The sequence below is a fragment of the Macrobrachium nipponense genome, chromosome 47 (genome assembly GCF_015104395.2).
Source record: "Macrobrachium nipponense isolate FS-2020 chromosome 47, ASM1510439v2, whole genome shotgun sequence".
Lineage (NCBI taxonomy): Eukaryota > Metazoa > Arthropoda > Malacostraca > Decapoda > Palaemonidae > Macrobrachium > Macrobrachium nipponense.
The window spans coordinates 35,130,884-35,158,206 of NC_087222.1; the positions used below are offsets into that span (position 1 = coordinate 35,130,884).

The 27,323-nt window shown below is 37.7% G+C and overlaps 3 protein-coding genes across 5 annotated transcripts in view; 2 read left to right on the plus strand and 1 right to left on the minus strand.

Moving 5' to 3' along the window:
* The window catches only part of LOC135204891 (lipid scramblase CLPTM1L-like), a 163,626-nt gene that overhangs the window by 65,512 nt on the left and 70,791 nt on the right, over nucleotides 1-27,323 (minus strand). The gene's annotated exons all lie outside the window — the stretch shown is intronic.
* Nucleotides 1-27,323, plus strand: part of LOC135204889 (5-aminolevulinate synthase, erythroid-specific, mitochondrial-like) — a 56,305-nt gene that overhangs the window by 3,178 nt on the left and 25,804 nt on the right. The window lies entirely within an intron of this gene.
* Nucleotides 243-26,578, plus strand: LOC135204888 (uncharacterized). 3 transcript variants are annotated; one of them, XM_064235121.1, is made up of 15 exons: nucleotides 243-332; nucleotides 2,545-2,601; nucleotides 7,309-7,455; nucleotides 9,132-9,326; nucleotides 10,661-10,780; nucleotides 11,411-11,461; nucleotides 14,518-14,611; nucleotides 15,601-15,724; nucleotides 16,043-16,178; nucleotides 19,598-19,723; nucleotides 20,225-20,351; nucleotides 20,459-20,582; nucleotides 20,767-20,954; nucleotides 22,127-22,324; nucleotides 23,510-26,578. In XM_064235121.1, exons 1-15 carry the CDS (start codon nucleotides 260-262, stop codon nucleotides 23,610-23,612), a joined length of 1,863 nt encoding a protein of 620 aa, XP_064091191.1. In that variant the 5' UTR covers nucleotides 243-259; the 3' UTR covers nucleotides 23,613-26,578. The 3 variants fall into 3 exon arrangements, with proteins under 3 accessions (XP_064091191.1, XP_064091192.1, XP_064091193.1); XM_064235123.1 differs by lacking the exon at nucleotides 243-332 and adding an exon at nucleotides 547-606; XM_064235122.1 differs by lacking the exon at nucleotides 11,411-11,461.

Consider the following 27,323-nt stretch of genomic DNA (forward strand, 5'->3'; position numbering starts at 1 on the left):
TGGTTAAGGAGCTTGGGGAAGAGGCAATGAAGGTGTTGCCGTATCATTCTCCCTCCTTTCTTGTTGTTTTAGGCTACATAGCTGAGTTGTAGATGTTTGATTTACAGAGAGAGAGAGAGAGAGAGAGAGAACTTGACAATATCTTACGAATTACTTCAGTGGAATATTGAAATGAATCATATATTATTATTATATTATTATTATTATTATATTATTATTATATATTATTATTATTCAGAAGACTGGGGAAGACCTCTCTATGCATCTGGATCAAGCCTCACCACAAGTGGCCATCGACTTAGAGGGAATTCAAGCTTCCAATACATTCATTGGTAATCTCACCTTTCCTGTCAACCACCGCCCTCCTCATTCCCACTCATTTCCCGATATTATTCTCCACTTTCATTCTTTCATTTCCCGTCTTCAAGGTGTTTTTTTAATTTTTTTCGTTGCTAAATTCACACACAAAAATTTAGACTCGAGAGGAGAATACTCTCTCTCTCTCTCTCTCTCTCTCTCTCTCTCTCTCTCTCTCTCTCTAGGCATCCCGTCGTGCAGAGGTGAATCAAAAATCAGTAGATGTGGATGACGACATTCGCCAAACAGGTTAGAGAATGTCGTCATTCCAGGGTTGTGTGTGTGTGTTCGTCTGTACGTATCGCCTTCCTCTATCCTTATATCATCATCATTATTATTATTATCATCATCATCATCTTCCTCACCTACACCCCCTGCCACGTAATGATGACGTCATCTTAGACAGGAGATGTTAAAACGTTGCCCTCACGTCCGTAGGTGTGGTCTCTCTCTCTCTCTCTCTCTCTCTCTCTCTCTCTCTCTCTCTCTCTCTCTCTCTCTCCAGTAGGCGTGGCTATGTTAGTCACGTAAACATATGTAATGTCATTCGTTTAATTAGCTGACATGTCCCTCCAAACGGGTCAACAACATTAAGGTCTATTTTTGTGACACTTCACGACCTCTCTCTCTCTCTCTCTCTCTCTCTCTCTCTCTCTCTCTCTCTCTCTCTCTCTCTCTCTCTCCTTAAATTACTATTCAATTCCATCTCTCGAAATGTCATACATACTGCTCAAGAATCTTTACGAGTCCCTGATATTATCTCTCTCTCTCTCTCTCTCTCTCTCTCTCTCTCTCTCTCTCTCTCTCTCTCTCTCCCAGGAGAGGACACAGCCTCCAAGCAGACTGTCCCCTTTAAAAACCGGGTCGTGGTAACGATTTTCGGGCCCAAAAGAGGTCACAGGGACAAGAACGCCGAGAGAGAGAGAAAGAGAGAGAGAGAGATCTTTCTCTCTCTCTCTCTCTCCAGTTCATCTGTAAGATGAGTTAGCATCTTTGTATAACGCTTATGAAAAGCATTGGTATCAGTTCCATACGGCTTTGCGATAGCGAGAAAGGTCAGTGCGTGGGTAGGTGACCTCCTGGTGCACCGGAAGTGTTTAGTTCCTTATATAGCTCTGAAGGACATTTTCTTCTTGATATGTTTTTTTTTCTCCCAATTTTACGACTCGTATCGTAAATCACGGTCGTTATTTACAGCAGGTGATTGAAGAGTCATTCTCTCTCTCTCTCTCTCTCTCTCTCTCTCTCTCAACGTCAAATAAATTTGCACAAAGCGTGAGGTTGCGAGCTGCCTGGGATGGCGTTTATGACCTTCTTGCACGAGATTCCACGCCGTCTCTTATTCTAAAAGAAATAGCGATCGATGTTGAAGCCTTTACGTTATTTTTTTATATAAATGATTCTTATTGGTCTTCTGAAAGAGAGAGAGAGAGAGAGAGAGAGAGAGAGAGACATGCTCATGTAAACCCCAGTAATAAAAATGCATGAGAACAATTGCTATAATAAACTCAAACCGGGTATATTATGATAAACATCATATATCTGTGACTAATGGAGTCGAGTTTAATCCATCTTTTTTTTCTTTTTATGGGGGCATATTTTGGTCTTTGACCTAAAGCATGACCTATTCTCTCTCTCTCTCTCTCTCTCTCTCTCTCTCTCTCTCTCTCTCTCTCTCTCTCTCTCTCTCTCATATACACGTCATAGATACAGGTATATGAATCGTGTAGGCGGTCAAAAATTACTACGAAATACCGTAGTACGAAAATACTCGAATCACAACAAAGCCGATGTCACAACATCAAAGCGACCATAATGTCAGAATGAGCAAATTGTTGTTTTAAATGTCAGGGACCTTGTGTGTGTGTCTGTTTTTTTTTTTTTTTTTTTTTTTTTTTTAACGCTTTTATTTGATGTCCATTGTTATGAATCGTCTATTTCGGGTGAGTTCGTCCCGGAGGTGGGAGGAGGACGACTCGTTTGGCGTTCTTTTTTTTTTTATTCGGAAGGCAAAGGAATTAGGGGGGCTGATCTTAGGCCTATGTGTGCCTGTTTTCGAACACTATATATATAAAACCACCCTGGAGCTTATGTATATTTATTTTGAACCGTCTAAATATACCTTTTAAGAATACTTTTCATTATTAAAAAGTTAATTACTACCTTCTCTTTTTAATCTCTCCTCAGGCCACATCCGGATTCAGGCGCGCCAACTTCCGGTGCCAAACATGGCGGACATGGAAGGTAAGTTATCAAACACGAGTGTGTGGTAGTCATAATTGGCCAATCATGCACGTGTCCTAATTACTGGATATACGTGTAAATTCATTGATTGAAAGGAATATATATAAATTTATATAAATACTCTAACATATAAATATACCCGGGAATTAAAAATTAAAGAGAAGTATATATATATAACGCAGCGCCATAAATACACCGCGAACTTAAAAACGCCAAATTAATCTCCCGCCAAAATTCGAAAGGAGGAAGGAAGGAGCCACGCATTCCCCGGAAACAAAAGACGCTCGTTGGCGGGTTGTCTTTCAACAACCCCCTCCCCCCCTACCCCACCCCCCCATAAATCGATTACTTTAGAACTTTAGAAGAAACCAAGTAGAGTCATTCTGCTGTGTTTCATATTAGTGTAATGATAAATTCACGTCAACTTATTTATATATAAAGTGTAGGGTGATGCCGGTTTGCGAGATGAATATGAAAGTATGTAGATACGATTGAATGAGTCATCCGGAAATCACCACAGGTTTTATGTAAATGCATGCCAGCACTCTCTCTCTCTCTCTCTCTCTCTCTCTCTCTCTTTTCGCGGGCTGTTACGGCAATCAATAAACTGTGGCGTGATACGGCGAATGGAGAGAGAGAGAGAGAGAGAGAATTACTGCCGTTGTTTTACTGATGTTGTGGAGATGCCTGACATATCACGCCTACACACGCACACATACACACACACTTACACACGTACACACACACATGGTCGGCATATGCGCCAACATTTATTTTTTTTATGTATAGAGGGAATACTTTCGAGTTGTTGCGCTCTCTCATCTTTCTTAAAAATAGAACCACGAGTCCTTTTTGTAATGTTGGATGTTACCGAATCTTTCTTTCATTTTTCTAAATGATAGAGCATAAATAAGGCTCTAGCTATTTATGTAATAGTCGGACGGTAGAAATAAAAAAAAAAAAAAGTCATTTTAATCATAAACTGTTTTGTTGTTGAACTAGGATAGCCAATCAGATGGAGTCTGAAAGCTTATAGACTTCATTGGTACTATAAGTCTAGAACTATTAGATGACTCCATTGGATAAAAGGGAATCATGTCTTGTTCTTTAATGAAAATGTGGGCTACAACGAGAACCTATGAAAGGAGAGTCGATTAAATGGAAGGTGGTGATTTCTTTTATCAAGATCCATGTATGTATATATATATATATATATATATATATATATATATATATATATATATATATATATTATATATATATATGTGAAAATGAAGGCGGTTCTATCAACCAGTAGACATCAGTCGATACAAGGTGAAGGACAATCCTTTATTCCCATTATATGTACTTTTATTGTCGCGACGTTTCAAGACATAAAAGTCCCATTATCAAGCTAAAAGAGAGATAAAACAAAAGTTAAAATCACAAACTCGGCATACATATTAAAAGCTTAAAAAGTTAACAAATATAAAAAGCAAGTACAAGAGTAGGGAGGAGTCAATACCATCAGGTGCTGAAAGCACAGACCGAGTGACAATTCAGGCCGGGTCAGCTTCGACTTGAACTCACGAGAGATACAGAGGTGTTGCGGAAGACTGGGTGTTTAACTGCGGAACAAGTTGTTTAATGAAAAGTGATTCTAAAAATAGCTAAATGCTGTTCGTTAGGGGATTGGCCTATAAATTTTAAAATCTTTGTAATTCATGTCATGTTTACATTTCTTTGTGTGCTCGCGTATACATGAAAACTCAGGATTATTTAATTTGACACCTGTTCTATAACTAACGCCACGATGAGAGTCTAATCTCACTTTGAGTAACCTCCGTGTGGAGCCGACGTACTTCCCTAGATTACATCTAGGGCAATTAAATAGATAATACGACTCCTGAGGTCATCAGTGGACTGAGTTGGTCTTGCCTGTTTAAACAGAGCATCTGATATTCATTGGGTTGCAAGTATTAGTTTTAATTCGATTGCAGGAAAAAAACTTTCTATTAACAGTTTCAATTCATGGTAGAAATTTTTGTTATGGATAAATGGGACACTTGCAAACAGTCGTAATTTTGGCACTGTTGGTATTTTAATTTTAATGGATGTGGAATATATTGGTTCAAGTGAATTTGTACAAGGTGTTTAGGAAAAAAGTTTCGATGGAAAACAATTGTCAGTGAAAAATTGGTGGAGATAGGTTATTTCATTGTGAAAATGATTCCAGTTAGACGTTATGGTTGAAAGCCCTGTGAAAGAGGGTAGACATGGAGTTTAGTTTAAAATTAGAAAAACAGTTGCTATAAAAATTTGATCCCAGGCCGGTAAACGTTTCCTTTCTAAAAACCGTGGTGTTAAAATGATCATCATATCTAAAAACGGTTACATCTAAAAATGACAGTTTATTTTCCTTTTCATAATTCAATTGTGAAAATTAATGTTAGGATGTAATTTCATTTGCATAATGAAGAAATTTGTCAGCCTGATCTTTATCTCTGAACAATAAGAAGGTATCATCCACATACCTATTATAAAATAATGGGTGGTAGGCCAAAGGACAGTTGTCCAGTATGCGTTCCTCCAGGGAGCACATAAAAATGTTTTGCAAAGGTGGGACCAAAGGGGATCCCATCGCCATACCATCAACCTGAATGTAGGCTTTGCCGTTAAAAACAAAGGCTCTGTCCTGCACAGCGAGCTCGAGCAATTTTCTAAAATCCGTAAGGTTAAAATTATTAAAAGTGGCATCTGGGTCACAGTAAAAATACGGCTAACAATAATATCAATGGTTTCTTCTACCGGTACATTAGTAAAAAGAGACTCCACATCCATGCTAACCATAAATAAGTCTGAATCCTGGGGTAAGATTTTTTCTTTAAAATGTTCTTGAATTCTTACAACTGTAGATATTGGTAGTTAAAGGCGCTAGGAGAGGCACAAGAAATTTGGCAATTTTGTAATTAGAAGTGGTATAGGAAGTGAGAATAGGCCTCATTGGTATACCTTCTTTATGGATTTTAGGTAACCCATACATCACCCCATAAGAGGCACCTGTGCTATATAATAAAGTATAAGTATTTTCATTAATGATTTTCGAGTCCTTAAGGTATTTCAAAAAACGGTTGATTCGATCTTCTATTTTAGCTATTTTAGAATCACTTTTCATTTAAACAAACTGGTTCCGCAGTTAAACACCCAGTCTTCCGCAACACCTCTGTATCTCTCGTGAGTTCAAGTCGAAGCTGACCCGGCCTGAATTGTCACTCGGTCTGTGCTTTCAGCACCTGATGGTATTGACTCCTCCCTACTCTTGTACTTGCTTTTTATATTTGTTAACTTTTTAAGCTTTTAATATGTATGCCGAGTTTGTGATTTTAACTTTTTGTTTTATCTCTCTTTTAGCTTGATAATGGGACTTTATGTCTTGAAACGTCGCGACAATAAAAGTAATATAATGGGAATAAAGGATTGTCCTTCACCTTGTATCGACTGATATATATATATATATATATATATATATATATATATATATATATATATATATATATCTGAATGCTAACACCTTTTTGTGTTTCGGCCATCAACATATGCTTGGAGGTATAAACTAGTTGTACAACATATGTATATAATGTCCTGTTTCAGCAGAATCCCATCTAATAAAAGGAGCCCATGAAAACGCCAAAATATAGAGAGAAAATACTATATTTCAGAGTGATGTCTCTTCCTTCGTCTACCTGAAGGGAGAGACAGAAGTCTCAATAGACATATGTATGTATGTAGTACATACATAGCCTATATATGTACATATGATATATATAATACATATATTTCTGACTCAGCATGGGAACAAACCCTGGTCTTTCGAGTGAGTCCAGGGCATTAGCAATTCGGGCACAAAGGTCGTGAAATGAGTTGGGATCTTTACGTACCCAAGTCTTTTCCTTGGAAGGCGACTAAAAGGCCTAACATACCAGCGGATTTTACCCGATTCTCCAGCTCACCGGCACTTGAATTGCTAACACATTCGACTTACTCCTCCCGGAAAAACTTTGGGTACGTAATTACTCAGGTTCCAACTCCTTTTATGACCTTCGTGCCCGAATTGCTAATGCCCTGGACTCGCTCGAAAGACTGGGGTTCAGTCCCGTGGTCAGTCAGAAATATATTTATATATATACATATATATGTATACGATATATATATATTATATATATATCTATATATAGAAGATATATATATATATATATATATATATATTAAAGTAAATTAAAGGTATAAGCCACGAAGGAAAAATAAAAAAAACGGAGTTTCTGCAAGATCTTTTCGACTCAACGTCCTTTACTCAGCAGACAAACTCAGCTGATTAAAGGACGTTTGAGTCGAAAGATCTTGCAGAAACTCTGTTGTTTATTTTTCCTTTATTTATGGATTCATAACGTTCCAAACTTTCGTGATTCAGTTATATATGTATACGTATGTATATATATATATATATAATATATATATATATATATATATATATATATATATATATATATATATATATATATATATATATAATATATTATATATATTTATATATATATTATATATATATATATATATATATATATATATATATATATATATATATATATATATATATATATATCACATTTATATGTGCTGAGCTTTCATGTTATTCACTTATCATAGTAACGATTATATTCCTTTCCACAGAGCGGATTGTGATGACGCCGAAGGGAAAGACGGCAAACTCCACGACGATAATGATAGACCGACGGAAGATGGCGTCCCAGGACGGCAACGTCCACGTGGGCGGGGGCCAGCACTCCGGAATCATCGTCAACAAGGACGTCACTTCTAGTAAGTCTGGGCTGACCGTTTTGTCAGTTTTCGCCTTCCGAGAGAAAACTTCTCGGGTAAAACTCTGTGTTACGGACGTTTTTGGACGGTCGACTTGATGCCCATTTTTGGCCGATGCCAGGAATGATTCAGAGAGAAGAGATGAAGACTGAGACATTTTAATATCAAGCCATTGTAGGGCTCTTCTTCTTTCCCACCGTTATCCCTACATTAAGGGGTCTTTTGCCTGATGCGCCTTCTCCACTGCCTTCTATAAAAGTCATCATCCTCCACCAAACCTCTTCTCTCCATATCTTCCTTCACTTTATCTCGCCATCTCATTCTCTGTCTCCCTCTCAATTTTCTTCCTCTACCAGGTTCCTCCCAAGCCCTCTCCACTCCCTTCTCTCCCCCATATTTATGACTTCCCCTCATGTGGTGGCCCTGTAGGCATTGCTTAAGGTTCTTTGTATAGTCCCTTCCTTAGGGCCCTAGCCGCCTTCATTCTATACAGTGGACCCCCGTATTCGCGTTCTCCAGATTCGCGGACTCACACATTTGCGGATTTCTCTCGGGAACCTTTCCCCGCATTATTCGCAGAAAATTTGCGCATTTGTGGTATTTTTCTATGGTAAATATCCACACATTCCTGTTTTTTTTATGAATTTCATCATGAAATGCACTTTTTGTGATAAAACTATTAAAAATACCAAGTATGAACATTTTTAGTGGGTTTTTCTTGAGTTTTAACTAACAAAATAGGCTGTTTTGAGCGTTTTTATAAGGGTTCCAAACATTCGCAGGTTCTAACTATTCACGGGGGGATCTGGTACGCATTCCCCGCGAATACGGGGGGACCACTGTACTCTGTTCCATTTCAGACCTCTTCTCTATTCTCAGTATCCTCTCACAGAGACACTCTCTCCTGTAAACCTTGAATCCTAACGGGAACCCCATGAAGAAACTCCAACCTTGCCAGGGTTGGTACACCCTCTCACTTGTTAGGTCAAAGTGGGGTTACCACAAACCATTACACTCTGACTTAACGGGTGAGATTCATATCCATTGTGGAGTGGTTAGTGTCTTCGTGTACGAGGAACGACAAGGCCTTTATTTTGCGTAATACAGTAGTATGGGATAAAATACAAACGTCTTGTGAATGTGAGTCAGTAATAGTGATTGATTGAGTTTTATATTAAACCAGATTTTAGGTTTTTTTTTAATGAACAACAGTTTTCTGTCTTTTTAAAAAAAAGTAGGATGAATGAGGCGACATGTATCTTTCAGTTCCCTAGAGTTTAGCATTTCTCTAAGAATTTTGGGGGCCCTTAATATCTCAACAGTTTTTTGATGCTCTTACCAATGCCCGAAGTCTTGCTAATCAAAAGACATTATTGGATAAGCAGTTTAAAGTTGAGAGACCACTCGTATCACATCCTGTAGCTGGCCAGCTCTCTCTTCCAGGCTAGCATTGGGCTCCCTGTAGGGTATACCGTTTACATATTATAGATACTACTCTCAGGTGACGTTTGATAGTTTGACCTCAAGGGATTATAGTTTAATGTTTTGATTTTGTAATAATTTTTCATAACATTCTTTGTACGTCTGACATACAACCATGTGTTCATGCCTCGCAAAGTGATTTTGATTTCATGCGTTTACAGAAAAACTTGAGGGTTTTGCCTTTCTAATTCCAGATGGCATCGAAGACACGCCCGCGCAGCTGCAACTGGAATTCAAAGTGTTCTTGATCAATGCCCAGACGCAGAAACACACGCAGGAGAGCAGACAGCTCCGTTTCTGGTTCCGGGACACGGTCGCCGACAAGGAGCGCATGAAGAGCGCTCAGGAGTTCTTCAAGGAGCTGGTGGCGCCCTTAGAGTTTCCTCGAGGTGAGCTGACTTTACTGTTTTGATTGTTACTGTTATTATTCAGAAGGGAAAGGACAATGCAGAAGGATATAAGAGAAATACAGCTGCCTTTTTTCTTCCCCCTTTTCCTGTAAGGGAGGATCAGTTGTAAGTCTGGCCTTTGGTAGATCTAGGGTACTTATCTGCAGCAGCCTAGACTATGGCAGTTGCGGTTTTTCTATGCAGTTTTACCTACTGAACAAGAATTTTTTAAGTAATATTTATTCGGACGACTGTAATTAACCCCCAAGGGACCAGTACTAAACACGGCGAAATACATTGGACGGCCCCCAATCCCTAGTGGATGTCGTATCCGCAGTTACGTTCCTTGTGTGATGTATTGAAGTTTAAACATTGTTCAGCAATGTTTAAATCCAACAGATTTGTTGTCATACCCAACATCTTACAAATAACCACAACTGTATTCAGCTAACCCCATGCATACGCTTCAAATTGATGCCTCATACAGTAGTTGGTTGAGAACAGACTGATTAGTTTGAGCTTGAGAAGAATGTCTTCCAGTTATAATACCTTTTAAATCTTTTTTTGTTAAAAACATATATCCTCTGCAAGCAGAACAATTGTGTTCATGTAAAAATGGATAATTTTTTACATGTAATTACATATACATTGCTGAGAAGTCCCTCAGTGTAATGTCTTTGACATTTCATTACTTTCAATTTCCTGCGCCTTCCTGCTGGTCTCCTTCCTTCTGTGATACCTTCACTTCTTGTGGGAAAAGCACTAGAAGTGAAAGGAGGAAGGCCAGTGGAAATAACCAGAAAGTCTTGAAGACAGTGAATAAAACCTTGGACATTCATTCTGGTCACTTGACCCCCATCCCTCAGAGCAAACACTGTGATATAAATTCCTCTGCTTGTCACTTGGTGTATAAGTGTGGCCTCTCCCACTGTCCCAAATGAAAGTGGCATGGCCAAGATTTCTTTTTAGATGTCGTTACTTGCTAGTACAGATAGTATACCAAATTCAATTACCCAGTAATTATTTGATAGATGCAAAACAGCAAATGGTGCTCTTTTATTTGTTAAAGCTAGTATCTGTATCTCACAGATGCAGATAATGCGGAAGCATAACTGTAATGTCCTTTATTATTTAATATTACTGAGGCTTACAGGACTATGATTATTTAGTATTGATTGGAAAAGTCAATAACTGTGAGTATAAATATAATAAATAGGGATTTAGGGTTTCTTTACGAGAGCCACTGTTTACTCATGGGCAGTGAAATTATCTTATGGCTGATGAGGTCTGTGTGAACACCAATATTGACTAATATTCTTTCCAACACATTTCAGATTACGTCGGTTTCATAAAGAAGATCATGAAGATGATGCAACACAAGTATCAGAGCATTAGCAAGATTGAGATCGAGTTGAAGCAACTCGAGGAATCTGACAAGCCACCGACAAGACCGAGTAAGTCCAAAGTCCTTTTCTTATGAGATTGTCTAATATTTGTGCATAAGTACTCAAGATGTTGCGTAGGGAGTCACTGGACTTCATCGAATATCTATTTTTATCTCTGTGATTGGTCCAGTTTCTGAGTGATCCTTATAGCAGTCAAGACATGATGTCTAATCATTATGGTGCCTAACTTTAGCATCACCTTTCTATGAGAAAGTAAAAAATAAAGACTGAATTATCCTCTTACAGCTGTATGTGTCTGTATATAAATGAATAGAAGGTAGCTCTTAGCATCAGCACAATGCTTTATGTTATTTCAGCTTCATGTTATTGCAATAGTTACGACCAGATTATAGAAGTACGTATTGTAATTGTTAGCTCTCAGAAGATGCTAGTCTTAATATTGTATGTACTGTCCAGACTAGCCTTAGGCACTTGCTACCTATCTTATCTTATACTGTTTATACCCAGCTGACACAGATTCCAACTTTCATCTTTCCTATTCCTGTTATCCTCCATAAGTCAGGTACAGATAACTTTGGGGTAACCCTGTAGAGTCTAGAAAAGTGGCAAGTTATTCTACAGTAAATAAGTTTAGGTACGAATATTCACCCTGGATTTCTCTTGGTACCGTGTCTGCAGCAAGGCCGGGGGGCGTCTTGTACACGGTGGGCCGCAGCGAACCAGACAGAGGTGGCTATGTGGTAGATGAGTTTGGTCTCCCTCTAACAAAGTCCTGTATTCACTGTGTTCTGCTTAAGCATTAGATTTGAGTGACGACAAATGTTCCACCTTGTCAAAGTTTTAATCTCCAAGATTATAGACTAATTAGAATCGTGAGTTCCTCTTTTGAAAACTATCATTTTAGTAATCAAGTTCCCTTTTGAATATTTGAGTTATGTACATTAATTTCTTTCATGTATAAGAACTCTTAAAGTTTTTAAAATGCTACTACAAATTGTGTATGTTATTCTTTATACGTAGTTTGCCGATGAAATATAAATGTGAAGTTTATTACAGTAGTATTTGGATATAAATAGCATATTGAAGATTTTAAAAATCACTTAAACTCAAGAACTAGGAGATCAGTCTCCCCATTCGTCTTTTGCTTAAACAGAAACTGACTTCCCAAGGTCGTGTGTAGGAATTATGTGCACTGATCTTCTTGAGTTAGCCAGGGGTTAGTACCCCCCTAGACCAACTAAACATACTCACTGTCTGTTTGCTGCTGTTTGTGATTAATCATATGGTGGAGATTGCACTAAACAGCATTATTGTTTGCGTATATACTGTAGGTGTTTGCCTTGTGTGTCGTGGTCTATTTGAAATAATCTAACCATACTTAGTCATAGTTGACAGTTGGAAAGTGAACACTCACTGTTTCGTAGTTGGAGCATTTCAGTATTTTCTCGTTGGAATGTCTCTCGTGTGCCTCACATTTTTAGACCTGGTAATAGAGCTGTTCATTAATTATTCCACAGGACGATCTTCCCCAAAAGTTTCCCCAGAATGACCATTTGGTAACTTGATGCTTTTTGAAAGATTTGGATGACATAAAGTCCTTAAGCGTAGAAAGGAAGACGGTATTGCAATGAATTTGCAACAGTTGAATGAGAAAAACAACCAATATTCTTTAAAAAGTTCTGTAGGAGTTCAGTTTGGAACTCTTAGCTATTACTTAATATCTTGCATTTGTAAATCCAGTTAGATTTTATGTCAGCAAGTGTAGAGAACACCTGAAGAAGATTTGGTTAGAAGATGGAGCTTTTCCTCACAGTGGGTCTCTCACTTTTGCTCTCTGCCTTTTAGTGTTTCATCCATTCTGCTGGTCTGTTCTTACTTAGCTATCCAACTTCTTTGATTTGGCTTTTCTCCAGTTGTTCCATTTTATGGTGACTGTATGAGCCAAGATATTTCACTGTGATGTTTTTAACCTACCTTTACAACAAAAAGTAAGCATCATCACATAGTTTTTTGTGGATTTTTGTATGGATTGTATGTACCCATTATTCACTAAAAATTTGCCTATTTGGGCTATTTTTCACTGGTTTTTGTGGTGCTAAACATATACGTTATGCAAGTTTTATTTTTAATATACTAATGTAGTTTGACACAAATTTGGAAAGACTTGCTGCTGTTGTGGTAATATGTTTTGATGTAAAGAATGAAGCATTCCTATGAAAATATCCATTTCTTAGAAAGTCAGACCAGTAACATTTTGTTGCTTGTCACTGGTGTCACTAGTTACTGGAGCAGACCTCCATCTTTTGTTGGTTTTGACAGTAAGACCATTGCTGTAGTTTCTTTTGTGTTGACTGTTGGACATCGGTATTGGAATTATTTAAGCACAGAATGTACTCTTTTCAAACTTTGGTGGTGATTTGCCTTTTGCTTGCCCATGTTTTGATCACAATTTTCACTTCAATTTCTACTGGTTACTCTGTTCCTTGGACTTTATTTTGTAACAAGAGACATGTATTGGGGCTCTTAAAATATTCTCTTGTACTTTCTTCGCTAATTGTCTCCATGTGGTTGTTAGCTCTTGACCATGCATATATTTTTATATGGTTCTGACCTTCAGTCACGCTAATATCTTTATTGCAAAGAAAGATCTCGCTATTGTTCCAACATCTGTAGGAAGAGCAAACCTTGTACTACTTACAATCTAAAGATTTGTGGGACATACTGCAGAACAAAGAACATTTGTACAAAGAAAGAGAAAGGAAAAGTGGATTATTTCTCATGAGCAAAAGACTTCAGTTCCTCTCAGTTGACTCACTTAGGGCAGCAAATGTAGCCCACTAGTTCTCTAGGAGGCCCACTCTGATATGTTGAATCTTCCACGGTAGGCACCGTCCACCTTTTCCTGCTCTCTATTGTACCTTGGGCAATCTTTCATACTTTAATAGATGCTTCTGCTAGTGTCCTGATTAACAGCAGTCCAGCCTTTCAGTTGTTGGACTATTAGCCAACTGTGCAATGGTCTGTTCATGGAATAGTTTGCTTAGTGTACTTGTGAAGTCTTCTGATCTCCAAATTTGTAAGCAAGGAGCAAATCCATCCCTGCTATGTGCTGATGTCTCCTGAATTTAAGTACTATATCAATTTTGTTTTCTACTCCCTCTCATTCGATTATCAGCTTTTCCTGCATGTCGCTTTTTGCAGTCTGATTTACGTTTGGGGTTGGGTTTATATGTAGTCTGTTGACTCTGTCTCTAAGGGTTTACAGCTAGATTTCAAGAAAGAAAGAAATTAATTTCTGCCATCCTCTCATTATCCATATCTTTTAGTCTTTTCCAGTTTTATCTTTAACTTCTGAGCTTTACTGTGTTCCAATTTTTACTTGACCTTCAAGAATAAATTCTTGGGTGAGCCCCACTCTGAAAGATGCGATTTTAGTGGTCTATTGAAACTACATGGAAATATCAGTGGATGAGAGAGTTGTGGTCCTTTTGGATGACTTCTATTTCTGGTTGTGCCTCTAATGAGGTCAAAAGCTATAATCTGTGATTGGTTAAACCCACCAGTACTGGTGATGTGAGGCATTTGTAATGCAAGTATTTGTATATATGAAATGAAATCTTTAAAAATGTTTGCAATTGATAAAGTTTCAATGTGACTCAATTTCGTTCTTCATTGCAATTTTTTTTTCATTCTGTTTGTGTTATATAAATTTAAGTTATCCTGGTTGATTTGGTGTTTAAAAAGCCAGCTTGCATGAGATCCTAATTCAGCTTTGTCTCCTACAGTGGAAGATCAGAAGCCAGAACTCACGGAGGAGAAGGTCCTCGAGATGATCGAGTCGTCGTATCCCAACCCCATAACTGTGAATGACATGGCAAAGTAAGTTGGGCATTCCAGCCTTAGAATGGTTTTCTTCTAATTACTTTTTTTACTCTCGTTTCCGGGCAGTTTACTTGAATAGCAAATGCTATAGCAAAACTATATTTAAGAGCTTTCTAAGGTTTTATATGCAACAAAATATGGGATGCACTACAGTTTGATAGTTTTAAAGGGATGATATACATGTATGTCAGCCTCTAGAAGGCACTGGCATAGTCCGAAGACAATAAACTAGACTTGCTCTACAAAAGCTGAGGGTACCAGTAGGGCTCTGAGCTACCAATGTTAGTGTACCATGACACAAGATCTAGTCAGGACAGTAGAAGGCTTATTAGAAGAATTTGAAATGATGTTTGTTGTCTGTCAAAAGACCATCACAAGTTCTGTTATTATGTATATGTCAATGTAATGGAGAAAGCTACAAAGGAGTGCTGAGAGGGATCCTTTGTAGAGCTGCTATAAGTATATGAGTCAAAGAAAGAGGTCACGGTCATGTGTGAAAAATGGAAGAGATGAAGTGAGAGGGAAGGAAAGCTTGTAATAGGTGGTGTCTCTCCTTGAGGTGATCAGGGTTGCAAAATTAAATACACTAAGAACCACTCCTTTGCGTTAAATCCCCGCCCAGTCTGTTTTCATAGGCCTCAGATGTACCACTTCAAGAGTGGAGCTTTTTACCCTGAAGAGAACATTTGAAGGGTGAGCTCTCATCCTCTGAAAGAGCTGGATCAGGTTTTTTCATTATATATACACTTTGTAAATCTAATTCAAAGCGCTAGCCTAAACTAAAAGGTTTGTATTTTTGGACATTACAGTATTTATGCATTGCTTTAAAATACAATTTTTGTAACTGGTGCTCCCCAGTGAGATAATATTAAAAGTCCAAAATTCCTAACAATCCAGTTGTTTTCAGTAGAATACAGTAGCTAGTAAGATCAGTAGTACATTATAATAGCTTGTTTTAATTTAACCTTGGTCATGTTTTTCCTCAGGAGATCATCTGCCTCAAATGAAGATGTGGAACTCTTCATTTCAAATCTTACTGATAAGGGTCTCATCAAAGCCATGGCTCCAGGGTGCTTCACTCGTGTCGTGCAAAACGAAACCGACTTGAAGGTAGGACGATACAAAACTTGACTTCACTTGTTTTTTATGTTCCGTATCTGAGGAGGAATATAACAGGAAGTTTCATTTAGATTTTATTATCTGCCTGCAAAGAACAGAGAATAAAGTATGCCTGGCTGGCATCATTAAGAGGTAATGGGATATATCACTGGTTCCAGATTCTTCTGAGTAGTAATAGGCATGTTTGTATACATTCATCCATTTGGAGCCAACATACATGAAAAGCGCTTTATGCAGAAGTGCTGAAAGCAAAATGCTATACAATAAATTGTAGCATAGCCAGAAGTCTTAAATATCAAAATATTCTAGGTCGTGCGACAGATGCCAACCATCACGTCCAACAAGCAACCAACCATTGCCATCATCACAGCACATTACTCGGAGAAGTTAGCCGTTGACACGATGATTGAGAACCAGGAGACGTTCGTTCGATACACTACAGTCGGTAAGTCGGTTTTATTGTGTGTCTTTACAATACTACAATGTATCTTGAATGTTTATCTAATCTTAATGTGATGAAAATCTTATCATTTCATGACACGACCCTGTTTAGATGTATTTACTGTTCATACAAGACTGAGAATCATCATGATGCATTATAATATGTAGAAAGTTTATTTCCGGTAAAGTTCTAGTAACTCTCATTACTGTTTGGTGTTTGATACTACTTTTATTTCTTTTTGCAGTACGTTATACTTTTTGCTACTTTTTTACCATTAGAATTGGGAGGATGCAAAACCTTGTAGTTTTGTCGTTGGGTTTTACTGATAAAAGTAGAAGATGCATGTAGATGTTAATGAAAGAACAACAGTTAAAATGCTAATGTCAGCTGATTTCAGTAACATAAGATCGATACAATAATCGCTTCACGAGATATAATCGCCGAAGGCTCGAGAGCCCTCGGCAAGTAAGTCGCCATTGCATCTTAGCTGTTGTCCTCCATGCATTCCAATACTAGTAACTTTTTTTAGCGAAAGTAATTTTGAAGCCTGAGTCAGTCTGATGACTTCATGAACACTCAAGTGACTGTGTGTTGCTTATTTTAAAAGCTTTAAACTATTCCCGGTGGATCCAAACTCAGATAATGATCACGGTACGTGAGTTTTTTTATTTTCCTTCTAATCGACTCTGTTCTCCGACCGCTTTCTTTGCAGGTGGTACGTACGGTAGCATGCATGATTACCTGAACATGCTCTAGCATGGTAGTCACCATGTCATATCAGGTGGTTGCTTTTCATTTTATAAAAGTCTTCAGGTTCAGTAGAGTTTTTTCTTTGTTGTTTGTACTAAAATCAAGCATGAACGTTCCCCCTTTTGCATGATACAGTAGCAGTTTGCTAAGGGCATGTGCTGCAGCGCCTTGTTTTGTCAGCTTGCACCTTTTCCGCGTAGGAAATTCGTAGTGTCGTGAGCGAGACTTTGTCACTCATTTTGAGATGCTGTTACATGTGTATGCATATGTAGATACATGTTCAGAGCATCTTCTGCCCTCAAGCAGTCACGATCAACTGTTCTCTCGCTTAGTATGCTTTGGTATCACTCTTCATTCTCACTTTTCATTTCCACTGTAACACAAGTTGATAACAAAGTGTACTACACTTCACATGTGCACAAGTAACACCCCACTGTTGTATGCACAGTACAGAAACACTAACAGATTTAACATATTATGAATAATATTGATTGAATTTATACTCACTGCACAGTACAGTATCCTGTCACACTAATTACTTACTCACATTCACACCTATAGTTCTCAAGAAATATTGACAAATGCTTTTGTGACTGTTGGAAAATATATATGTTCAGCCAGCAACTGCAATTACCTCTACCCATCAAGATCAATTTATACATTCTTTTAGCTCTTAAAGTTCTAGGTTACATTGATTACAGATTTATGTACAGGCAGTCCCCGGGTTACGACGGGGGTTCCGTTCTTGAGACGCGTCGTAAGCCGGAACATCGTCAAAAATCCTAAGAAAACCTTACTTTTAATGCTTTGGGTGCATTGAAAACTATGTAAACTGCATTCTTATGGCATTTTTCATCAAAAAACCTTCAAATATTGATTATTTTGCATTTTTGGTGTCTTATTTCTCCTGGGAGATGAGCGTTGTAGGCGTCGTAACCCTGGAAATAATGTCTGATGAATATAATTGAGAAGCGCCTTAACCTCGGAATGTCGTAACCCGGGGACTGCCTGTGTTTATTTTTTGTTTTGGAATACTGTAAGTCTATTCAGATCAAATTGTAGGGTTACATGACTGAGTCAGAATTAAGAAAAGAACAAGTGATCTTCTTCCGATCCAGTTCCGTCATCCGCTAATGATTATTGCTCTAGTTAAAAAAAATGATTGCATGTTGATCTGTTGGTCCTTATGCACCTGCTGTACAACTTATTCAACTGCCCCAGATTCCGATCTTCCTTTGGACCATAAAACAAAACCTTCATAGGTCTCATTAAACCACTTAATACTAGTAATTTTGCAGGATATATAAAGTACAATGTTTTTATAGCTCATCGTAATACAATGTTACTATGGTTAGATACAGGCTAAAGGATCAAGGTAATTCATATATATTAGTTTCTAATAATTCTAAGTGCACTACGTACGCATTCTAGTTTAGCTTTTGTTGTAACTAATGGTGTCACTCCTGATATTGTCCAAATTGATTGGATGATATTTACACAACTGTCTATGACTTAGGTTATCCTGGAGGCCCCATTTAGTTGGCCCTGTGCCAGTTATTATTTCCTGTATGTACAGTTTTTATTTGTCATTATTAATATACGAAAACCCTCATTATTTATATCATTTCCTCTGGGGATTTTTCCTTCCGTTCTTGTCCTCCCTTTCCCCACTTACAAACTTCCACAGAGTGTGGAAAAAGTTGCAACGCAAGTCCCTGTATTCTTGGTCTGTCCCTGAGGAATGTATGCCTGTTATGAATAATGAAAATAACAATGACAATAGTGTACAGTTCTTCATGCAATATGGCATTATACCCACTGGTCTTCATGTACATATCCCAATTTACCAGGAATAAAAAGGACATTGCTCTCACCTAAGTTTTTCTCTGCTCTTTGTTGTCTACAAGTCGAATAGTTCTGTCAGGACAGATATTTAAGAAATATGAATAGTTTTTAATGTCCTTTTTATTTGATTTGATTTTCATAACCCCGTATTGCTAATTGTCAGAGTCAAGAGTATATATTAATTACCTGACCATTTGCAACGTGACTTGAATGCATCGTAGTTCTTGGACACTTTTCACTGGAGATATCCAGAATTCACTTCACGAATACTGTATCTAAAAGAAATTTATTTTTCATGTAGCATTACATTCCCCCATTTAAGATAGCAACCCTCTTGTAACTTGACGGAAAGGAAAATGGCTAAATTCCAATTGAAACACGAGAGGTAACTTTGTCTCGCAAGTTTTAAAATCTGGTCACTGATGACTCAACATAAAAAAAAAGGAGTACAGGAGCTTTAGGGAGGAGCCATTGCTTATAGTTTTTGCCAGTTTGTTGCCAAGAAAACATAGGTTTGTAAAGATGCATAGCATCTGGTAAGACAGATGGGTTTACACTCGACATGGGAAGGCCTCATTATAGCGTGGGGTAGTTGCATCGGCAAAGGTGCCAGAAAAGAGCAGGTAGCTGTGAAGCCATTAGTAGTATTGGGAAAGGATTAGTTTAGAAAGCAAAAGATTTATTTCTTTATTAATACCATTCTTTACTTTTGAATTTCTATATAGCATTGTCCCCTTTTGTTAGATTATGTGCTATAAATGATAGGATCACAATATACCTGTTGCAATCCATCACAAGAGGAGACTATACTATATTTGTAATTGCAGGTGAGAGCAACATCTACACGTTAGGGAACATCGGCGCTCACAGAGTCGTCTGCACGAAGCTGCCGACCGTGGGACACGATCGCTCGGCCTCCATAGCTGCTGGAAACACAACGACTAGATTATTAGGTTCGCAGACTTTTTTTTATATTTTAAATATGCATTTATTCGTGGTTTTAAATTGCACATAAAGTCAATAAAATGAGAGAATGTGGTTCTCTATAATTCATTTCAATTATGGACTGAAACTGAAAATTTGTTTGTTTATACTCTAGCTTTCAGAGGGACATCCTCAATTCTTTAAAGAATATGCAGTTTGATTGAAAAGAATTTATTTAGCTTTCTTGTACAGAATTTCACTCTATGCAGTGTATTTCTACAGAAAAATTTCCCTCAGATAGCTAAAATATTTTCAGGTGCAGTATTTTGTTATTCTTGTTAAAATGACACAGATGTTTTTAGTAATACTATTTGTTTCATATAAATAAACCAGCACCTAACTAATATCTGTTTTACCAGGCTTGTCAAAAAGCTTGTGATAAATTGCAAATATAGTGGACAAGCAATGCATTATAAAACTGATTAAAACTAGTGTTTTTCTGTAAAAAGAATAAAATTTTCTATTTTCAGGTACATTCCAGAAGGTTGAATACGTATTCTTGGTTGGTACAGCAGGCGGTGTACCTCACTACACAGATTACAACAAGCACGTTCGATTAGGTGACGTAGTTGTCGCGAGTCCACCAGAAGGACAGAGGTAATATTCTGCGATTTGTTGATTAGGCTCAACAGTCAACTGGATAAAACTACAAAGATGACCCCTACTGTACAATAATCTAATTGAAATATTTCCTTATCTTTCAGGTTTATATATATGTACTGTGATGGGGCTAAGGTCCTCGAAAATGGAGCCTACGAGTTTGAAACGAAGTCCTGGGGTCCTCCAGATCTGAGCCTTCAGAATATTGCTGAAAAATTAAAGGACCAAGTAAGTGGATGAAATGTTATTTGATTTCCTGCCGTTGGTAAAATACATATCCTTTGGAAGCTTGAATTGCAAGTCAGTGGCCCATGTGGGCTTGTTCCGTATGAATAGGGTTCTTTACAAGTTTATTAAGATATTTTGGCAATCATAGGAAGGTTTTAGGTTTTTCATTCACTGTCCCTTGCAGGGTGAGGAGAAAGAAGGCCCAACTCCTTGGCTTCAGTACATGACAGAAGGCAGCGCAAAGTTAGCAGAGCAGGAAATGGACTTCTCTCGTCCAAACGAGGACACCGACAAGCTGTACATGAGTATAGGAGGGTCAGACGTTATTGAAGTATCCCACCCAGTAGCGCCTGAGGGAGCTGAACATGTCAGGTTAGTTCTAGTTGAAGCATCATGACATTTCTAAGGTACAAGCAGTCCCCAGGTTACAACGGGGGTTCCGTTCTTGAGACGCGTCATAAGCCGAAAATCGTCGTAAGCCGGAATATCGTAAAAAATTCTAAGAAAACCTTACTTTTAATGCTTTGGGTGCATTCAAAACTATGTAAACTGCATTCTTATTGCAGTTTTCATCGCAAAAACCTTCAAATATTGATTATTTTGCATTTTTGGTGTCATATTTCTTGTGCCAGATGAGCGTTGTAGGCATCATAACCCTGGAAATAATTTCTGATGAATATACATAATTGAAAAGCACCTTAACCTCGGAACGTCGTAAGCCGAACCCGTCGTAATCCGGGGACTGCCTGTAATTTGAACATGTAGTTAGAAGCAGTTTGTAGAGCAGCAGATATATTTGCTAAGAGGGAACTGCTGATGACTAGAACCAACTGGTAATGCATGCAGAACATGCACAAGTGCTCAAGAATTGATAAAAAGGCATCAGGTATATTTATCTGTAAAGGAGAAACCAGAATCAACGCATGATGATGATGATGATGAATATCTATGCCTGTTGTTGAAATGGGTTTTAGGTTGGTGACCTTTGGTATTTTATAAAAAATATTTCCGTGAGTATTTTGTGTCCCAAATCATGAGGAAAAAGTTTTTCTTTTCATCATTATTTATGTGATTACTGTTATGTACACCTTGCTGTATGAGCTTTTAGAGAATTTCTTTAGATTTCCTGTTGTCAAATTTTCTTTTGGTTTTTTATACACAGACATTCACTTTTTCAGCAAAGTGTTGAATATGCATTTTTTCAACTTATTGAGACCTACTGGATATTTTGATGAAACAGAAAGTCAATCATAACATCACTGTTGATGCATTTAACTAAAAAAAATTTTAAGTATCTGTTCATTACAGTACGTACTAATGGCAGCATGCTTTAGTTTTTTTATTATCACTAGTATTAGTATTATTAAGTATTATGGCTGTGTCTGCAATTATATTTGTTTCTCTGAACTGCTTGCAAGATCATACTTGAACGGGAATTACTACAATGTTATACAAAAATACGTAAGTTGCTAGTTATTACGTTTAATATAACTAATGCAACATCCTAATTTAGATTTATATATTTTTCCCCTCTGTTTTCACAGGATCCCCAACAATCCTCGCATTCACTTGGGAGCCATTGCCTCGGGCCGCTGCGTAGTTGGGAACGACCAGATTAGACAAGACTTCGCATCGCAGCTGACTGTCAATGCGTACGACCAAGAATTCGATGCCGTTGTAGAGTCTGTTTACGGAAATCGAAAAGATCACTACATTTTAATTAGAGGCATCTGTGATTACCAGTAAGTATGATTAAAAAGTTATTGGTATGTGTTGTTCTACCTTATGTATGGTGGACACTTGGTCATTTTTATTTTGCTGTGATTTATTACTGAAAGACCACATGTAGGCCAGTAATTATAGTCCTGATCAGCTCAGATATGTGAAAAGGATTTTACTCTTCATATCATGAAAGAGTGATTTGTTTTGCACAGTCTTTATAGTTCATATACCCTCAGTATTTTCTTCCTTTGCTTAATTAAATTCTTAGTCATCCATCCTGTAGTGGTTTCTCAGTATAATTGGAAGAAAGTCAGTGACTACATACAGTGACAAACATAACAGACAATATTTTGCTATGCTACCATTTCCATTTGATACATTTTCAAATAGATCTCTTAGACTGAATGTTTTTAGGTTAAGAATGATCTGAAAGCCATACCTGCAAAGTATTTGTTGTGGTGATATCATGCAAGTGTTATTACCCCATTTATTTATGAACTATGTACTTTTAATGAATTTTATTTGTATAGCAGAGGTACAGTAGTCACCGACAGGGCCCTTTTGTTCCTACATGATATACTACAAACCCTCGGTCCTAATGTAAAGGACCTCAGGTTTGTATAGTTAGGAAAAATACAATTTAATTTTTAAAAATTGTGATTTTAGGGTTGACATGCCTTGCCTTTTATCTTACATTTCATTTATTCTTCTTGCCCACTGCTTGTATGACTGCTGTACTACATCTTTATTCTTCTTTTGTTCTGATGATCATCGAAAAGTTATGTCTTTGGGCCTCCTGAGAGTGTAGGAATAGGAGCTGACAGTCAAGTTTGACTTCTCTGTTAATTTTCTTTAATAGTATCATTTTTTTAACTCCAGTAGTACTAACATTTCACATTCTCCTTCTTTCATCTTACTTTTCACCATCTCTTAACAGCATTCCACAGTGCAACCAAAGACCTCCTTTACCCTCAGTTTTCCTTTCAGCACCGAATGATCTCATAGGTTCTGTGCTTGGCTTTTGGCCTAAATGTTGTAATGGATTAGATCAGTTTCCAATGCTTGGCATTTGGCCTAAATTTTGTATTCCATTCAATTCCAGTATAGTACAATGTAAAATGGTCAAAATAAGGTTTCATTATATATAATTAAAAGGTTGTGATTTATTTTCTATGCATCTCACGGAGACACTTCTGTTTTTTCAGCGATGGCACCAGAAACAAAGACTGGCAACCGTACGCGGCGTTAGCAGCCGCAGGGTTCATGAAAGCCATCATCTGCGGAATGGATGCTCCTACAGATGTGTGAATGCTTTAATAGGGTCTTTAAGGGAGTTGGATTTAGGAGCGTACGGTTGTTGAAAGATTGTTTGCGTAAGGAATTCTTTTTATTTGCATTGCAAAAATGTTGGTCTAGTCTAAACATTACTGAGTTTACGTCTGTAAAGTATCTATTTTTTCAAGAGTTTTATGATGTGTTTTCTAGGTAACACTTTTGATATGTATCATTAATATATATATTTGCATTATATGCAAACTACTTAGTTCTGTTTTATTTACGTTGTGCATGCAAGATGTTTACTTTGTACAAGCAGTCCCTGGGTTACGACGGGGGTTCCGTTCTTGAGACGCGTTGTAAGCCGAAAATCGTCGTAAGCCGGAACATCACCAAAAATCCTAAGAAAACCTTACTTTTAATGCTTTGGGTGCATTGAAAACTATGTAAACTGCATTCTTATTGCATTTTTCATCAAAGAAACCTTGAAATATTGATTATTTTGCATTTTTGGTGTCATATTTCTTCTGCCAGATGAGTATTGTAGGCGTCGTAACCCTGGAAATAATTTCTGATAAATATAACTGAAAAGCGCCTTAACCTCGGAACGTCGTAAGCCAAACCCGTCGTAACCCGGGAACTGCCTGTAATGGCAAGCAATTTTTTTTGTCATTTTTCACTTACAGTATGTACATTGTATATTTATCAGGTGACGTTTCCTTCAATGGCATATTGGTGCATGTTGAAAAGACAGTGTGATTTTAGATTAGTTGAGAGGTGGTCCTAATCTCTCGATTTGCTGTTCGCAAAAGCCAAAATAAAGGGGTCTCCCCATCAAGATTTCATGGTGCATTCAAAGGACGGACTTTTTTGTTTTTTTTTAGTAAAAGTTCCTACTCATTGATTTCTCCCTTCAACTCTTTTGCTTCAACTTGTTTTTTTGAAGGTTCTGTCGTTTCTCTAAAGCCTGCTTTCGTTCATATCTCAGATTAGGTTTTCCTATGACCCGTATTCCGTCCAGGAGTTGAGCAAATGTTGGGTATCTACGAGATTAATATTGGCAACTGATTGTGTAACTTGCTAGCTAATCATAAGATTTAGTAACTTTTTTCATCTTAATAGTCTCCTAAAAGTTGAAATGCTTTTTCACAAAAGTCCCTTACATTATGTGTACACCAAGCATTGAAGGATACAGACAAAAGCTTCAAGATTATGGTTAAGTTGAGTTTCACAGAAACCTATTTATATGTAAAATAAGCCTCGTCTGCAAGACAGAACTGCACGACGAGTACAAGACAATCCTATTGTAAATCTGTAGAATAGCCTCTGTTAACAATGTGATAACATGGATTCTTCTTTTTCTTTCTTCCAAACGCAAATTTTTTATTTTTTTTCCGAGTGGCAGCGACATTTATACGCACTGCTTTCGTTCAGCAAGGAGGATGGTGCTGGAATTGCTTCCAAGTGGGTGGCATTTGATGTACTTCTTGCAACATTTAGCTTTTTATTTACAATCTTCAAGTCGTGCATTGCTGTAGGACATTCTTTATCGATAAGATTCACGAGGGTTGGCGTGCTACATCAGGTGAAGAAGGCTGACAATTTCAAATCCTTCAGTAGTCGAAACACAAGCGTGTCGTACATACTCGAGGAATCTCAAACTCTGACCTGTCCTTGTGGTAAATATGAAATAACTAAAAAAAGGTGCCTCTGAGATAAAATTGCTTGAATATGCGTCTTCCTTCGATGACCAGGCCTGTTAGCACACAAATCCTCATTTGCCGTGTTATGTGAAAATACAATATTTTATTGAATCTTGTTGAGCTTAGGATATACCATTTATATAGTGGAGAGATTTCTATACACATACATAGTCACATAAAGTGAAGTACTGTACGTTAAGACTGAAGAGGTACTCTCACGGGCGCTGGAAGAATTGTGAAGGACGATCGTTTTACTCACCTCAACTTAGTATGTCAGTTGTTCATAGATACTGAAGAGACCCTTTTGTGTTTTGTTTTTTTGTATATTTTTGGAACAGAGGACCACTTTTACAGTAAAGTAAGTTAACTACGTATCCTAGAAAAGCATTCGGGAATCTTCTCTCATATCGGAGCAGCTTTGTTTTGTCAGAGTGCACAAATACATAAACATACCTGTGCTTTATTTGCACAAAAAATCTGAACACTGCCTGTACAGTTGTTTGTTCCTGAAACATACTTCTTTCCTAGCAGGCTGATATACATTCCTGATGTTGATTCAGTCCTCAGTACCAAATTGTCTGGTCCTCCTTGATGTTTACCTTCATGAAGTCTCTTTGCATTAAGCCTGATACTCTGTCGACTTTATCGTTGGAAACAGAGAAAGTTTTATTCAAGATAGTTTTTGTTTATGCTGATTCTTAGCAAAGTACTATTTCAAATATTTATGAATACAGTTCCTTAATGGCAGTCTATGACATCCAATCACAGAATGAAAGTTGGAAGTGCAGTGTGAAAGAGAGAAGTAACATTTGATGTAGCTGCAGTCCGTTTCACTGCTGTTGAAATTCATTCAGAAATAAATTATAAAGATATGTTTATATACCAATTACAGATCTCTTTGGTAATTTATGTCGCTTTTCATTTTTCTAATTTGTCAGAGTTGCAGTGTGACCAACTCAATCAGGAATGCAATTGACGATCTGAAAGAGAGCTGTATGATAACTAGTCTACCGAATGTTATTTATTTTGTCTGAGTTCCCTCCTGCATAACTGCGTTATGCATAATATGGTGTCGAAGTTGGAATATTAGATAGTTTAGCCCTGTAAATTTTAGGTTTGGTTCTGAAAGGGTAGTGTTTAAATTACAGTTACACTTAATATTTCCAAGGTTACAGTCTGTGTATAATTTTTGCCGAATTCATCTACTTGTGTATTTGAAGTTCTTAGGTGAATACCCCCTGTTTAAAGTGTGCCAACGGACACCAAATACTGACATAATAAAAATTACCAACGTGAGTTTTGTTTACTTAAACCTGTTGACAGATAATGTTGCATTTTTTGACCGACCTTGTGATGTTTGAGACATTATTTGCTACGCACTGCAAACTGTTCTTTGAACTCATTCATCTCTAGGGCACAACCAAAGGATTTACTCAAAAACAAGACGCAAAGAAGCCGGACAGCTGAGCTGGGAGAGACGTATGGGACCAGATGAACAGCAAGATTCAAAGGCTAATTCAGGTATGATGGCTTCACACAGGGATGCTACAAAGAACCTTCGGTGCTGCCTTACAGTGTGCCACACAAGTTGCGTAGTTTCACGTTGTTGGCCGAGTGCATTTCGCGCTCGGCTACCAATCCGGTGGTCCAAAGTTCGATTCTCGGCTCAGCTAACGCGGAACCAGAGGAATTTTTTTCTGGTGATAGAAATTCATTTCTCGATACAGTGTGGTTCGGATCCCACAATAAGCTGTAAGTCCAGTTGCTAGGTAACCAATTGGTTCCTAGTCACGTAAGAATATCTAATCCTTCGGGCCAGCCATAGGAGAGCTGTTAATCAGCTCAGTGGTCTGGTAAAACTAAGCTATACTTTTTTCACAAGTTGCACAGAACACACACCCACCACATCTTTGTAGTGAGGGGTCGTGGGTCATTCATAGTAATTCCAAAACTACAAACTTCAAACCAATCTCCACGCTCCTCAAGTGGTGGACTTGTGGTCCCTGGACGGTACATGGACAGAGAGGGGGTTTCCAGGTAA